This window comes from Podarcis melisellensis (genome assembly GCF_964234715.1).
Source record: "Podarcis melisellensis genome assembly, chromosome: Z".
Taxonomy (NCBI): Eukaryota; Metazoa; Chordata; class Lepidosauria; order Squamata; family Lacertidae; genus Podarcis; species Podarcis melisellensis.
Window position 1 is genome coordinate 20,427,445 of NC_138547.1, and position 13,236 is coordinate 20,440,680.

At 46.4% G+C, this 13,236-nt stretch overlaps 1 protein-coding gene across 1 annotated transcript in view; it reads right to left on the reverse strand.

Annotated features, from left to right (window-relative positions):
- Positions 1 to 12,144, reverse strand: part of OPHN1 (oligophrenin 1) — a 120,331-nt gene extending 108,187 nt beyond the window's left edge. Inside the window, exons 1-2 of the mRNA XM_081897802.1 lie at positions 11,936 to 12,144; positions 11,047 to 11,205 (exon numbers count right to left, since the gene is read on the reverse strand). Coding sequence (XP_081753928.1) covers positions 11,047 to 11,200 — 154 coding nt within the window. The 5' untranslated portion in view covers positions 11,201 to 11,205; positions 11,936 to 12,144. The remainder of the gene's footprint in view (positions 1 to 11,046; positions 11,206 to 11,935) is intronic.
- Positions 12,145 to 13,236: the final 1,092 nt, after the last annotated feature.

Below are 13,236 nucleotides of genomic sequence, written 5' to 3' on the forward strand. Positions count from 1 at the left end.
GGCCTACCTAGGCACGGACTATGATCACATCTTACATGGGGGTTCAGTTCCAAGAGCTCCATGTATACCCAGCCTCTTGGAGCCACCCCTGCAGCTAGCAGGGGAGGGGAGAGAGAATCCCCTGTACTTCCAAAAATCACACAGCTAAGGGGCCTTGCCCAGCAGGTAAGGCAAAGAGCTCAAAGGTTCTTTTTATGCTGGGCAACTCAAGCAGACCTGGCACTAAAAGAGGCTTTAAGTCCTCTGCCTTGCTTGGTTGTGCCAGTTCTGAGAAGCCAAGGATGTTCAAACAAGATCTTGCGCCCGGTGAGATCTTGCAACAGCATCCCAGAGCTGGGGCACTGAGTCGGCCTTGCCCCTCAAACAAGAGTTGAAAAGCTATTTTTGTGCCAAGCAGACTCAGTGAGAAAAGAGCTTTTAACCTCTTTTGCTTGGGATTTGATTTGAACAATTTCAAGCAGCTCACCTTCAACCATGTATGGTTGAAATCACACAACTCAACTGCATGTAAGATGCAATTCTGGTGTACCCTAATCGCATAGCAGGAAAGGGTGAGTCCTGGAACTAAGTGGAAAGGCAGCTTGGTTGGAAGCAAATTCCGACACGGTGTCCAAGAGGGCAGGAAGGGCCACACTCTGCTGTCAACAAAACAAATAGGGTGAAGTAATGAGAAGCAAATTGGCAAGCTGAATAGGAAGAAGGCACTGAAGGAGCAGAGTCGCTGAGGAAGAAGGGAAGTGGAAACTGCCTCAGAGAAGCAGGGAGAGGGGCTGAAGAGAACAGGAAAGTCACAGGAATGTGAGGTTCAAGAACAGAGTAAATCCTCATGCATGGCCTAATTTATTTTTCCACATTCCCTATTTTTGACAGAAATTTTTTTCAAGGTGGCTTCCATAAATTAAAACAACATAGATACAAAAAGCTAAAAACATTCATAAAATATCATAGATAAAAAATAATTAAGCCCTAATCAAATTAAAACAATATTTAAAAAACAAACCTATTAAAATATGAATAAGGGATACTGTGTTCCTTAGGCCTGACACTCCTGTGTCGATCATGTTTTTGCTAATAAAGAGTTAACTCCAACCTGCACAGCATGATTTATTGCTGGCTTGCCTCTGACACACGGGAAGTCAGTGCAGACAATACTAAGCTAAATGGACTAATGTTGTTACTCAGTGGGAGACAGCTTCCTATGCTTGCCTTTCCTTTTCTCCCCTGTATTTTTTGGGGGGAAGGTGGGCAGTGCTCTCCACACAAATGTTCCTTTGTTTTAACTGACACCTTCTGCTATCCATAGGAAGTTGTCTGAGACCATTGGTCCATCTAGCTCAGTACTGGCCAGCAGTGGCTCTTCAGGGTTTCAGGCAGGGGACACTTCCAGCGCAACCTGGAGATGCTGCTGGGAACTGAACCCAGGACCTTCTGCATGTGAAGCAGGTTCTCTACCACCAAGCCATGGTGCCTCCCCTTACAACACATGTACACAGAAAGCTGCCTTCTGTTGATTCACATAATTGCTAGACATCACAGGGAAATGGAGAGGGCTCTCGCACTTGAACCCTGCTTGTGGGTTACCCACAGGCTCTGCTTATGTTTTTATTGATCCATTAAACTCACAACTGCCTACACTGACCTGCAGGGGCTTTCCAGGGTTCCAGGCAGGGGACTCCAGATAGGGGACATTCCCAGACTTACCTGGGAGATGCAATCGGGATTGAACCTGGAATCTTCTGCATGCAAAGCAGTTTTAGTGATACCCAGCGAGAAGAGCTTGCATCAGGGTGACATCACAACCAACACAGATCATTCCTACAGTGCTTGGGCTGGGTTCCAAAGCAAACACAAGCTATTATGTATTGCTGGGAGGAGATGGGGGGAAAACCTAAACAGCTGCTTTAAAAATTCCCCTAATCTTAGAGTGACTGTATGTGTGTGTGTGGTTCTTCTCTCTCATAAGCCTCCCTTCATGGCTTTGAACCACACACCACTCATTTCATATCTCCTAGAAGCACACTGCCATTCTACCTCCAGGGGAGACCATTTTCATCTGGACTTGGTGGCAGACTGCTGGCCTGGATAGATAGAGCCTGACCACCAGGGAGGCTTCCTCAACGATTCCCCCACTGCCACAGCAATGCTCAAAGTTGCTGGAAAGATGAAGTTGCTGTCATCCCACAAACCACACATAATATCATAATATCCTATGAAGAGCCTGCTGGGTCAGGCCAAAGTCCTAGCCCAACATCATGTTCTTGCAGCGGCCGAAAAGATGCCCCAATGGGAAATTGATGAACAGGATTCAAGTACAACAGAACTCTCCCCTTCTGTGGTTTCCAGCAATTGCTATTCAGCTGTGGAGTCAGACTTAACATGAGTTAACAGTGTGATGCAGAAGCAGAAGCAGAAAAAAAACTAATGTTATTCTAGGCTGCATCAACAGAAGCATAGGGTCCAGATCAAGTGAACTAATAATATCACTCTATTTTGCCTTGGTGAGAATCCTTCTGGAGTACTGTGTCCGGTTCTGGGTGCCACAATTTCAGAAGGATATAGACAAGTTGGATGATTAAGGGTCTGGAAATTAAGCCTTATGAAGAATGAGGGAGTTAGGTATGTTTGGCTTGGATAAGATGAGACTGAGAGGAGATATGAAAGCCATCTTCAAATATCTAAAGGGCTGTCACATGGAAGAGCAAGCTTGTTTTCTCTTGATCCAGAGGGTAGGACCTAAACCAATAGATTCAAGTTACAGTTCTATGGTTCTATGACTCATGTCATATCTACATCATCCACATCATTAAAGCAGAGGCGCTCCTTTTAACAGTAATGGATTCCCCACCACCATGAAAGAATCCTCAGAACTCTAGTTTGCAAAGGAGGAGGGGGAGAGTTAGAAGAACCTTAATGAACTAGTTCCCAGGATTCTTTGGAGGAAGCCATGACTGTTAAGATGGTCTAAGAGTGCTTTGAATATATGGTGTTGATGTGAGCTTACACTCCTCCAGGAGTTCACCTCCAGGTCACCTCAGATAACAGATTAAATGTTGTGACTTTCTTTCATGTACAACAGCCTTTAATTGGAATTTCCCGAAAAGCCTTCTGAGAACTGGCTTTTGCACGGCATGGAAAAATATTATGCTTCCATTTGCCGGAAAACCAGGAGGTGGGTAATTATATATCCAATTAGTAAGTGGGCACTGGAAGTTCAGGAGGACGTTTTTATTTCTTCTCCCGAATTGCACAAAAGGATTTTTGAGCCAGGTGGGGCACTCTCAACAATCTGAGGATGCAGAAGGAAACACCCATGTATTTCTTTTTGCACGTGCTTCTGAGAGAAGCAGAAAGGAATTTATGGGCAGACTCTTCTCTCGTGGTATTATGAGCCAAGAAACAGATGTACTAGAAGACGTTTCACACTTGTTTTCTTTAATTACAACCGAAGGCCTCAAAGAATTACAGTGTGGCCCTTCGTCAAGGCGTCTAGGATCCTACACACATTAGAAAACTCTCATTATATGAGCTGGGGGGAGGTTCCCCCCCCTTACAAAATGCAGGTAAACAAATGTATGTTTCACTAGTTTTCACACAGGTGTGCTGAGGTTGCACATTGTTACGCTATACTGTACATGTGCATTTTAAACACACACAAAATTTATTTCACCCCAAGCTAAAAGAAAGGTCCTGCTACATGCCATGAACTTGTCTGCCACCTTTCCTCCCAGTTTTTTGGATGAACAACAGTTGGGGGGTGTGTGCTGAAGTAACAAGTGGAGGTGGCACAAGCAGGTGGAGCAGTCGCTTAACCCCTTCCCTTCCTGTTTGTTTGCTCAGTCAGCTTCTTTAGGGGGACGGTTGCGGCTCAGTGGCAGAACATCTGCTTTGCATGGTTCCATACCCAGGTAGGGATGGGAATGTTCCCTGCCTGAACCCCTGGAGAGCTGGAGTGAGTCTGAACATGAGCGGAGGTGCTGGATCAGGCTAGTCCAGCATCCTGTTCTCACAGTGGGTAACCAGATCCTTGTGGGGGGGGGTTGTTATTCTTATTTACTAAATTTGCTGGTCACTTCGTCTTCCCCAAGGTAACCCAAAGCAACTTACAAACAAATGAACAATCCCTTATAGAAACATTAAAACCAAGGTTGGACATACAGTTGTACCATGAAAGTCGAACGGAATCCATTCTGGAAGTCCATTCAACTTCCAAAATGTTTGGAAACCAAGGCGCGGCTTTCAATTGGCTGCAGGAAGCTCCTGAAGCCAATCGGAAGCCATATCAGACGTTTGGTTTCCAAAGAACGTTCACAAACTGAAACACTCACTTCCAGGATTGCGGCATTCGGGAGCCAAAACATTTGACTCGTAAGGTATTCAGGATCCATGGTATGACTGTACATTAAAAACATGCAGGAATCTTTTTGCCCAGTGTGGGGCTCGAACCCACAACCTTGAGATTAAGAGTCCCATACTTTGCTGACTGAACAATCCTTCCCTTCTTGTCTGAAGCCCTAGAGTCACTGCCAGCCAGTGCAGGCAATACTGAGCAAGATGGACCAATGATCTGACTTGATATAACACAGCTTCTGATATTCCTGTGATGGTGCTATATAAATGAGCAACGACTATGGTCAGACCCAAGATAAGCAGGCTTCCTAAAATATTCCTGCATTCTGTATGACTGAAATTTGGCCCCAAGCCTGACTGTCATTAATCCAACTGTTTAGCATCCCAGAAAGCTGGGAACACATTTTAAGATGTTTTGGTTTACAGCCCAGATTACACAGATATTACTTATGTTCATTTTTAAGGTTTGCACCTCACCATTCAAAGTTTAAAAACCAGTTGTATTGTGTACATCAGAAAATCTAGCCAAACTATTCATGTATTTTGCTTACTTTTAAAAAATGTGTATTCCACCAATCTCTCCATAGTGATTCGGAGGTGGGAAACCCTTTAAGAACTTTGTATATAGTCAAATCAGTAAGTTAACCATATCCATTTAAGAAAGTCCAGCAACACAACAAAACAGCACATAACTGAGCCAGCAAAAAATACACAATTTAAATTATTGCTTGCTGGTTTTATTGTATAGAACATGCAAAAACTTGCCAATATTTTAAAAATGCAAGCAAATGAGAAAAATTGGCATGTCTGCTAGCTCAGTTCCAACCAATTCAGCAGCCCCTTTGGAAAGGGGAGGCTACTATTCTTAGGAGATCTCTTTGTCTCCCAAAGTTATACTTCCCAAAATCTTTTGGAGGAAACAGTAGTGGTTGAACTAGTTCAAAATCCGTTTTTACTTGGTAGCTTAAGTGCCATAATGCTTCTCTCTGGCCTCACTGGCTAGTCAAGCATTTATGGCCAAACTTATTCAGATCACTGGGAAAGAATATTACTATCACCAATTGCAATCAAAGGACAAGGGCCACATGCATCTCTATTCAGTGGCTGTTCTGCAAACAGATTTCCACAGCCGAACCCACAAACAGCTTACAACATTACCCAAATGTAAGGGGAGGCCGCAGAGTGTTTATACCCCACTGGTGCATGCATGCTAATTTGATCTAAATTTCCATGTAGGTGCACAGATGGTACATAGACTGCTTATAATTAAACCTACGAGTTTAAGGCTGCAAAACAGATGGAACAGCTCCAACGGCAATACCCTATATCTTGCTCCAAAACATGCACAAAAGAAGATGAGCTCATTGCCAAGCATATCTTTCCAAAAATTCTGCAGCAAGACTGTAGGTCAGCTTTGAATTCAACTGTAAAGAATGAGAGATGCCTGCTTTAACTCTATACTGGTTGCATTATACATCAATACCAGCTACCTGGAAAATAACCTCAGCAGAAGACCTTCTCCTTCAGGTACTTGGACCCAAGCCATACAGGGCTTGAAAAGGAACAGCAGCTTGAATTGGGCCCATGAAATTTTCTGTGAATTGGCATATGTACAAACCTAGTGGTGCTAATGATGCTTACTAATCAAAGGTCCAGCAGCCTAGTTGACAGGTTGAAAAATACTAACAAACCGCCACCCCTCAGAATTTGCAGTGCATGCCTTGGATTTAATCTGCAGTGACTTTCCAGGATTTCAGTCTATCCTGGAAATGCTGAGGAATGAACCTGGGAATTTCAGCATGCACAGGAAAGCCCCAAAGCCTGAACCAGTCGGATGCAGCATTGGCATACTTGAAAAGGAACAAGCACACCTACGTGTTACGTTGTGAAAGGCCATGTCGGTGTCAGCATAATTGATTTCCTACCTGAGTGGAGGGACACTGTGTGCAAAGCGAAGAAGCCTGACACCCTTGTCCTCTGCAGAGTTACTCAAAAACATAAAAAGCATGTTCAGTTTGCAGTACAGCAGTCTATGCTTCTGAATAACAAGGCTCAATGAAGCATCTGCAAACAGCTTGATGCTGGATGTCTACCTTACCATAAATATCCCCACATGAAAACTGCTGGAGGTTTTGGAGGACCACTTACATCATTTTTCTGCCTGTTGTATCAACTGTATGGTTTTTAATTATACTTTTATTTTTGGTGTTATTGTTTTTCACTTATTCCATAGAAAGAATTCAAACAGCAATACAATAAAAGACCCAATAAAAATATTATTAAAAATCAATACAGTGGTACCTCGGGTTAAGAACTTAATTCGTTCTATCAGAGATGCTGAAGGAAGTTCAAAACAGGCATAATTTGTTGTATCTGGGATAAAATGTATAACTGGATGAAAATTAATTAAAAAATTTTTTTTTAAAAAAAAAAGAACTTAATTCGTTCTGGAGGTCCGTTCTTAACCTGAGGTACCACTTTAGCTAATAGGGCCTCCCGCTGCGGCTGTGCTGCTGGCGCATGATTTCTGTTCTCATCCTGAAACAAAGTTCTTACCCCGAGGTACTATTTCTGGGTTAGCGGAGTCTGTAACCGGAAGCATCTGTAACCCAAGGTACCACTGTATACTTAAAGTGCCATCTTCTGTCTTCTACCACAAATCCGGGGATGCCACGGACCATCTGGAAAAGGCTTGCATTCTGGAAACCCTGAGCATCAAGTCCCCCAAAAGGTACCTCTTTATAAAAAAATTCAGAAGCCCCATCTGTGCCCAACTTGCTCCATTATAGAGCCAATGGGGTTCTGCTAAACTGCATATAAATATGTAACATTATTTTCTCTTCACGGGCAAGGATGGACTATGGAGATGACCGAGCAGACTGGGGCTGAGGGATGCTATATTCCAAAACATCTGGAGGGCACCAGGTTGAGGAATGGTGCAGCAATTCTATGTTATCCAAGCACGGAAAGTTCAAGTGGTGAGAGAACCTCTGCAAGTCATAGAATCAGTGCTTATTTTCAGGGGGTATGCAAGGGTACATAGTACCAGCATCTCTTTTTTGTTGTTAAAAAGTGTTGCACTTACTGTAACAGCTTCATTGTATCAGCACCTATTTTTCTAGGGGAGGGGGAAGCACTGCACAGAATCATAGAATCAAAGAACTGTAGAGCTGGAAAGGACACTGAAGGGCATCCAGTCCAACCCCCTTCAGTGCAGGAACCTCAACTAGCTCATCCATGACAAATGGCCATCCAAGCTCTGCTTAAAAACCTCCAAGGAAGAAGAGACCATTACCTCCCACTGTCCACTGTACCACTATTCTGACTGTCAGAAAGTTCTTCCCAAGGTTTAGTTGGAATCTCCATTCTTGTACCTTGAAGCTATTGGTTCGGGTCCTACACTCCAGAGCAGGAGAAAACAAGCTTGCGCCATCTTTCATGTAATACCCCTTCAGATATCTGAGGATGGCAATCATGTTTATCTTCTCTTTTCTAGGCTTAACATACCCAGCTCCATCCACAATTCCTCATCAGGCTTGGTTTCCAGACCCTCTATTATCTTGGTCACCTTTCAGCTTGTCAATATCCTCCTGGACATAGTACTCCAGGTGTGGTCTGACCAAGGCAGAATAGAGCAGTACTATTACTTCCCTTGATTGGGACACTATAGACTTCTGCTGATGCAGCCCAGAATAGCAATAGCTTTTCTGGTGCGGCATCACACTGTTGACTCATGTTCAGTTTGTGGTCTACCAGGACCCCTAGATCCTTTTCACATGTACCACTGGCATTCCCCATCTAATCTTTGTGTAGCTGGGGAGTGATGCTTGGGGGTTGCTCCTTGGCCCTGTGGTGTCTTCAGTGTGGGGTTCCTCAGAGTTTGAGTTTTTCCACCCATGCTTTTTAACATCTATAGAAAACCGCTGAGTAGGAGCATGTTGTCAAATCATTGATATGACAGCCACCTTCAAATATCTGAAGGGCTGTCCCTCGGAAGATGGAGCAAGCTGGTTTCCTGTTGCTCAGAGGGGAGGATCCAAACCAATGGATTCAAATGGCAGCAAAAGGAGATCCTGACTAAGACTGGGGTAAAAAGGAGCATTCCTGACCTGCCCCATTGCTTTAAAATGACCACACCTGTTTTATAGGAATTTGGGACCACCTGTGTCCTTACATAAGCTAAAAGAAGAGCCTGCTGGATCAGGGAGAAGGGGACCAGTATCCTGTTCTCACAGTGGCCAGCCAGATGCCCCAATGGGAAACCCACAAGTAGGATTGGAGTCCAACAGCCCTTTCCCATCCTGTGGTTTCCAGCTACAGGGATTCAGAAGCATGGCTGCAACCACGGAAGCAGGGCATAGCCATCATGGCTAGTAGCCTTCAATAGCCCTCTTCTCCATAAAGATGTCATCAGCAGCACAGGAAACGTTCACCACAGCTCATCTTCCCTGCTGCTGCGAAGGAGTGGATAAGTTTCTTGCTTATTCAACATAATGTACGATGAGCAATTTCTGGATAACATTTTGCACATTTCCCTTTCCATGCATTGAAATATACATGCATCTTCCTACACAATGGGCGGGGGGGGGGGAGTGCTGGGTTTTTGGTTTTTTTTTCTGTGGAATGCGAACTCTAAGGAACTGCACCTTACAAATCACCAGAAGCAGTCCCAATTAAACCTGGAACCAGTAGCAATACTTTGGAGCCTGCTTCCTACATAGACCTCCTGTAACTCAAGAAAAAGCAGAGATGGTGGGTGGCAGCAGGATTTTAAAAGGCAACTTTTACTGTTCAGTGTGTGGAGATCTTCTGCCTAGGACTGAGTCAGCATGCAATGATTTTACTGGGTGTGTTTGGAAAGTGTTTATTCCTGGGTTCATTTAAATCATGTTTTGTGTCATAAACTGCTCCGAGAGCCTCAGTAACTGGATGTCTTTATAGGAAGCATCCACAAGGCCTCTTTCTGCAAGTTTAATATTGCTTGCAAGAGAACATGCAGAGCTCCTCTGGCAATCCAAAGTCTTCTGATTAACAATTCAATATCCTCAGCACTATGCTAGGGACACCTAAACAAACACAAGGAAGTCAACACCAGCCTTAATCTACCTCCTAGTACATTTAAAGACCAATCTGTACTATACATTCAAAGCAGTATCATCCCACATTAAACAGTCATGGCATCCCCAAAGAATCCTGGCTCGTGTAGTTTAAGGGTAACAAAGAGTTGTTAGGAGTAACCTCCATATTCCCCTCCCAGAGCTACAATTCCTTGAGTTCCCTGGGAAGAGGGATTGATCATTACACCACACTGGGAACTGTAGCTCTGAGGAGGGGAATAGGGGTCTCGTAACACCTCTCAGCACAGTTCCCAGGATTCTCTGAAAGGCGCAATGTCTGTTTTAAAGTGGGATGAAAGTGCTCTAAATGTACAGTGCAGACAGGTCAATGACACACACGCACTCAAGGCACTGATGCATTTAATCCTGATGAAAACAAAAGCAGCTAAAAGCTGGGGAGTACAGTCAATATTTTTTTGCGGAGGAGGGGAGAGAAAAATCAAGGCTGCAAGGAGAAATCCCTATCCCCATACACGCAAAGGCACTCAGGCACCATGTTTCTCTGTCTCTCTCACACACAACGAGGAGAGCCAATACAAATTACTGGGCTGCCTGGGGCCTAACTATCATGCATACCGTATTTTTCGATCTATAAGACGCACCAGACCATAAGACGCACCTAGTTTTAGAGGAAGAGAAGAAAAAAAAAATTCTCTCCCTCTCTGCTCAGTGCCTCTCCAGCAAAGCAGGAGGAGAAACGGAGCCCCTTTCATTTCTCCTCCCACTTCGCTGAAGGGGCGCTGCGCAGAGAGGGAAAGCTGTGCAGTGCCTCTCTAGCGAAGCGAAGTCAGAACAGCAAGAGGGATCGGTGCGCACCGATCCCTCTTGCTCTCCTAGCTTCAGCGAAAGCTGTGCAGCCTGCACTCACTCCATAAGATGCACAAACATTTCCCCTTACTTTTTAGGAGGGGAAACGTGCGTCTTATAGAGCGAAAAATACGGTATGTTTTATGTAATTCTTAGCAAAATAAATTTTTCGTGCTCAATGCGTGCACAATTCTGAATAATGAACTATGCATTTCTGACCTTATGTGAAGATTTGCTCCTGTGCTTTGACAATCTGACAGTGCGGTCTCATCTTATGATATGTGGTTGCATTTGTCCGTTTTCTAAAGAAAACCCTGTGTGAACTCAACAAATGGTTGTGTGATCCTCAACAAATATTGCTATTACAGTGGTACCTCGGGTTACATACGCTTCAGGTTACATACGCTTCAAGTTAGACTCCGCTAACCCAGAAATAGTACCTCGGGTTAAGAACTTTGTTTCAGGATGAGAACAGAAATCGTGCTCCAGCGGTGCAGCGGCAGCGGGAGGCCTCATTAGCTAAAGTGGTGCTTCAGGTTAAGAACAGTTGCAGGTTAAGAACGGACCTCCGGAACGGATTAAGTACACAACCAGAGGTACCACTGTATTATACTTATCATTAGACATAAAATTGAGGTGGTGCATTATTTTATACCCAGTGCAAATGTTTTTAGCTGGGTTGTCCCTGCTGGGAAGCGGGGATCAACTGGGCCTGAATCTGCTCTTCTGGCCTTTTTTCCACACACATACAGGTGAGTTTTCAGGCTCTCCTTACTTTTGATGGCGCCGATGAGAGCATTTCCATCTTTGATGACATCCTTGATGAACTTGTTGGTCCTCTCCAGCTCCTGCTCATAACATTTGAGCCTTTCTCTGAAGTCAGGGCTGTCCAGGTAACAATCGCTGAACTCCAGCGGAGGGTGCCCCATGGTTCCTTGGGAGGAGATGATGGAAAGAAGGGCAATAAAGATGAGAGTCATGCTTCTATTTTGCAAAGAGAGAAGGAAGCCCAACCTCCCCCCACCCCACCCCACCCCGCAATTCTCCCTTTATAATTACAGCCTTGTTGAGGGAAGGCGTCGAAGGGGTGGAAGGGGGGCAGCCCAGCTAGGGCGCTCCTTAAACCACCGGGGGTGGGGAGGAGAGGAGAATACAGGGGCTGAACGACGGCTGCTCACCACCAACGGCAATAGCGGAGAAAGGGAAGAGAGGGGCGGTACGGCAGGGCGCCCTCCAGCGGGCGGGCCGCGGGTTGCGCCGCGGGTGGTGCGCGGCCTGCAGGTCTCCCCAGCCGCTGCATCCCTCCCGGCCGCGAGCGGGCCCAGCACCGTTGGAAAAACACTGCGGGATGCGGCGCCGGGAGGGCACCTAGAAGGGACACCAGGGAGAAGTGCAGCTGCCGCGCGCCGGCCTGCAGGCTTCCCTCCCGAGTCCCGCGCGCCCCGCAGTGTTTTTTCCAGCAGCGCTGGGTGGGCTGGCCGGGAGAGATGCATTTGCTCGGGCGACGCGTCCCGCCCATTTGGATACCCCGTCCCCATGGTTGTGGGGGGGAGTTGCGTGTACAACCACCCACCCCAGGCGCCGGCAGGGGTTGCTACGCCGGTGCCAACGGCCCTCCGCACGGACGCAAGAAAAAAGATTTGGGAGCAAATGGAAGAAACTACCTGGATAAATCTGGTGTGACGGCGACTTGACGCCGCATCAGCTGGGAGCCGGCTGGCTCTTCTCTTTCCTTCTCCCACGGCCGCTTCGGCTTCCGCGCCGGCTCTCAATGGACCCAGTTGGAGGTGGAGCAGGCGACCGCAGAAGCACTATCCAGCCCGGCGCGCAGCTGCAAGTCCCCTCCCACTAGCGCCAGAGACGGGCTGGGCTTTGTTCGCCTGCCTCCTTCCGTACCCGCCCAGCGCCTCGCCCTCTTACCGCTCCGCCTGCCCTTCCCTTAAAGGCGCAGCCCGGGGGCTTCGCGGGGCTTCTCCACCGTCGCTTCCCGCAATGCAGGGGGGGTGGGCTAGATGTCACTTGGGACCCCTTCTGACTTTGCAAATCTGCAGTTCATTGGAGGCGGTGGGAAGTACTGTACTCCAGGGGGCAGAGCTGGGTAGTGGCTAGAGAGCCAGACTAGGAACCCAGAAAAGCCGGGGTTCAGAGGGGCTGAGCCAAAGACTTTGCAGGAAAGGCGACATCCCGACACCATTGTAGGCGCACTTGCTCCCCAGAGATCGGCCAGCTTAGGTACCCCGCACCTGCTTGCCTGCCTTTTTCCTGTCCAAATGAATGAGTTGTGAGCAGGTATTTCTTGCCTATGAAATTGGGAGCAGAAAAAGCGAGCCTGCCGCCTCTTCACCTGCAGAGATTTATAACCCATTTTTAGAAATTGTTTTAGAAGAATGGTGCCTGAGTTTGGATTTGGGTTTTCCTCTTCCCTCCCCGTCCCTTTTCCCTTGCGTGCCCTGCTTTGTTTGTGTTTTAGGTTGTAAGCCTGTGGGCAGGGACTGTCTTGTCCTGATCAGCCCAAGATGCTCCAAATAAACGAACGAATGAATCCCTCTTAAGCCTTTAAACTCACTGGGTCACTGCAGCTCTCAGCCTACCTCACAGGGTTATTGTGGGTATTAAATGAGGAATAGCTCATTGGAGGAAAAAGTTGTATATAAATGCAATAAATAGGTAAACAGGGTGAGAGAAGTCTCTTTTTTTATGGAGTACATACAGTAACAAGCTTCGTGGGTCAGGAGAATGCTGTGGGCTTAGTGCAGTGGTTTTGAAGCAGTGTGCCATGACACCCTGGGGTGCCTTGAATGATGCTCAGGGGTGGGCACCGTTGGCCTCTGTTCCCCTTTCCTTGCTTCCCTCCCTCCTTTGATGCTATCTTGCATCTCTGCCTCCCAAAGGCTTGCACAGCTGTTTATTGCAGCAGCCCTGGCTATAAGCTCTGCTTGTGAATGGTGCCAGCGGGGGAGGTTGG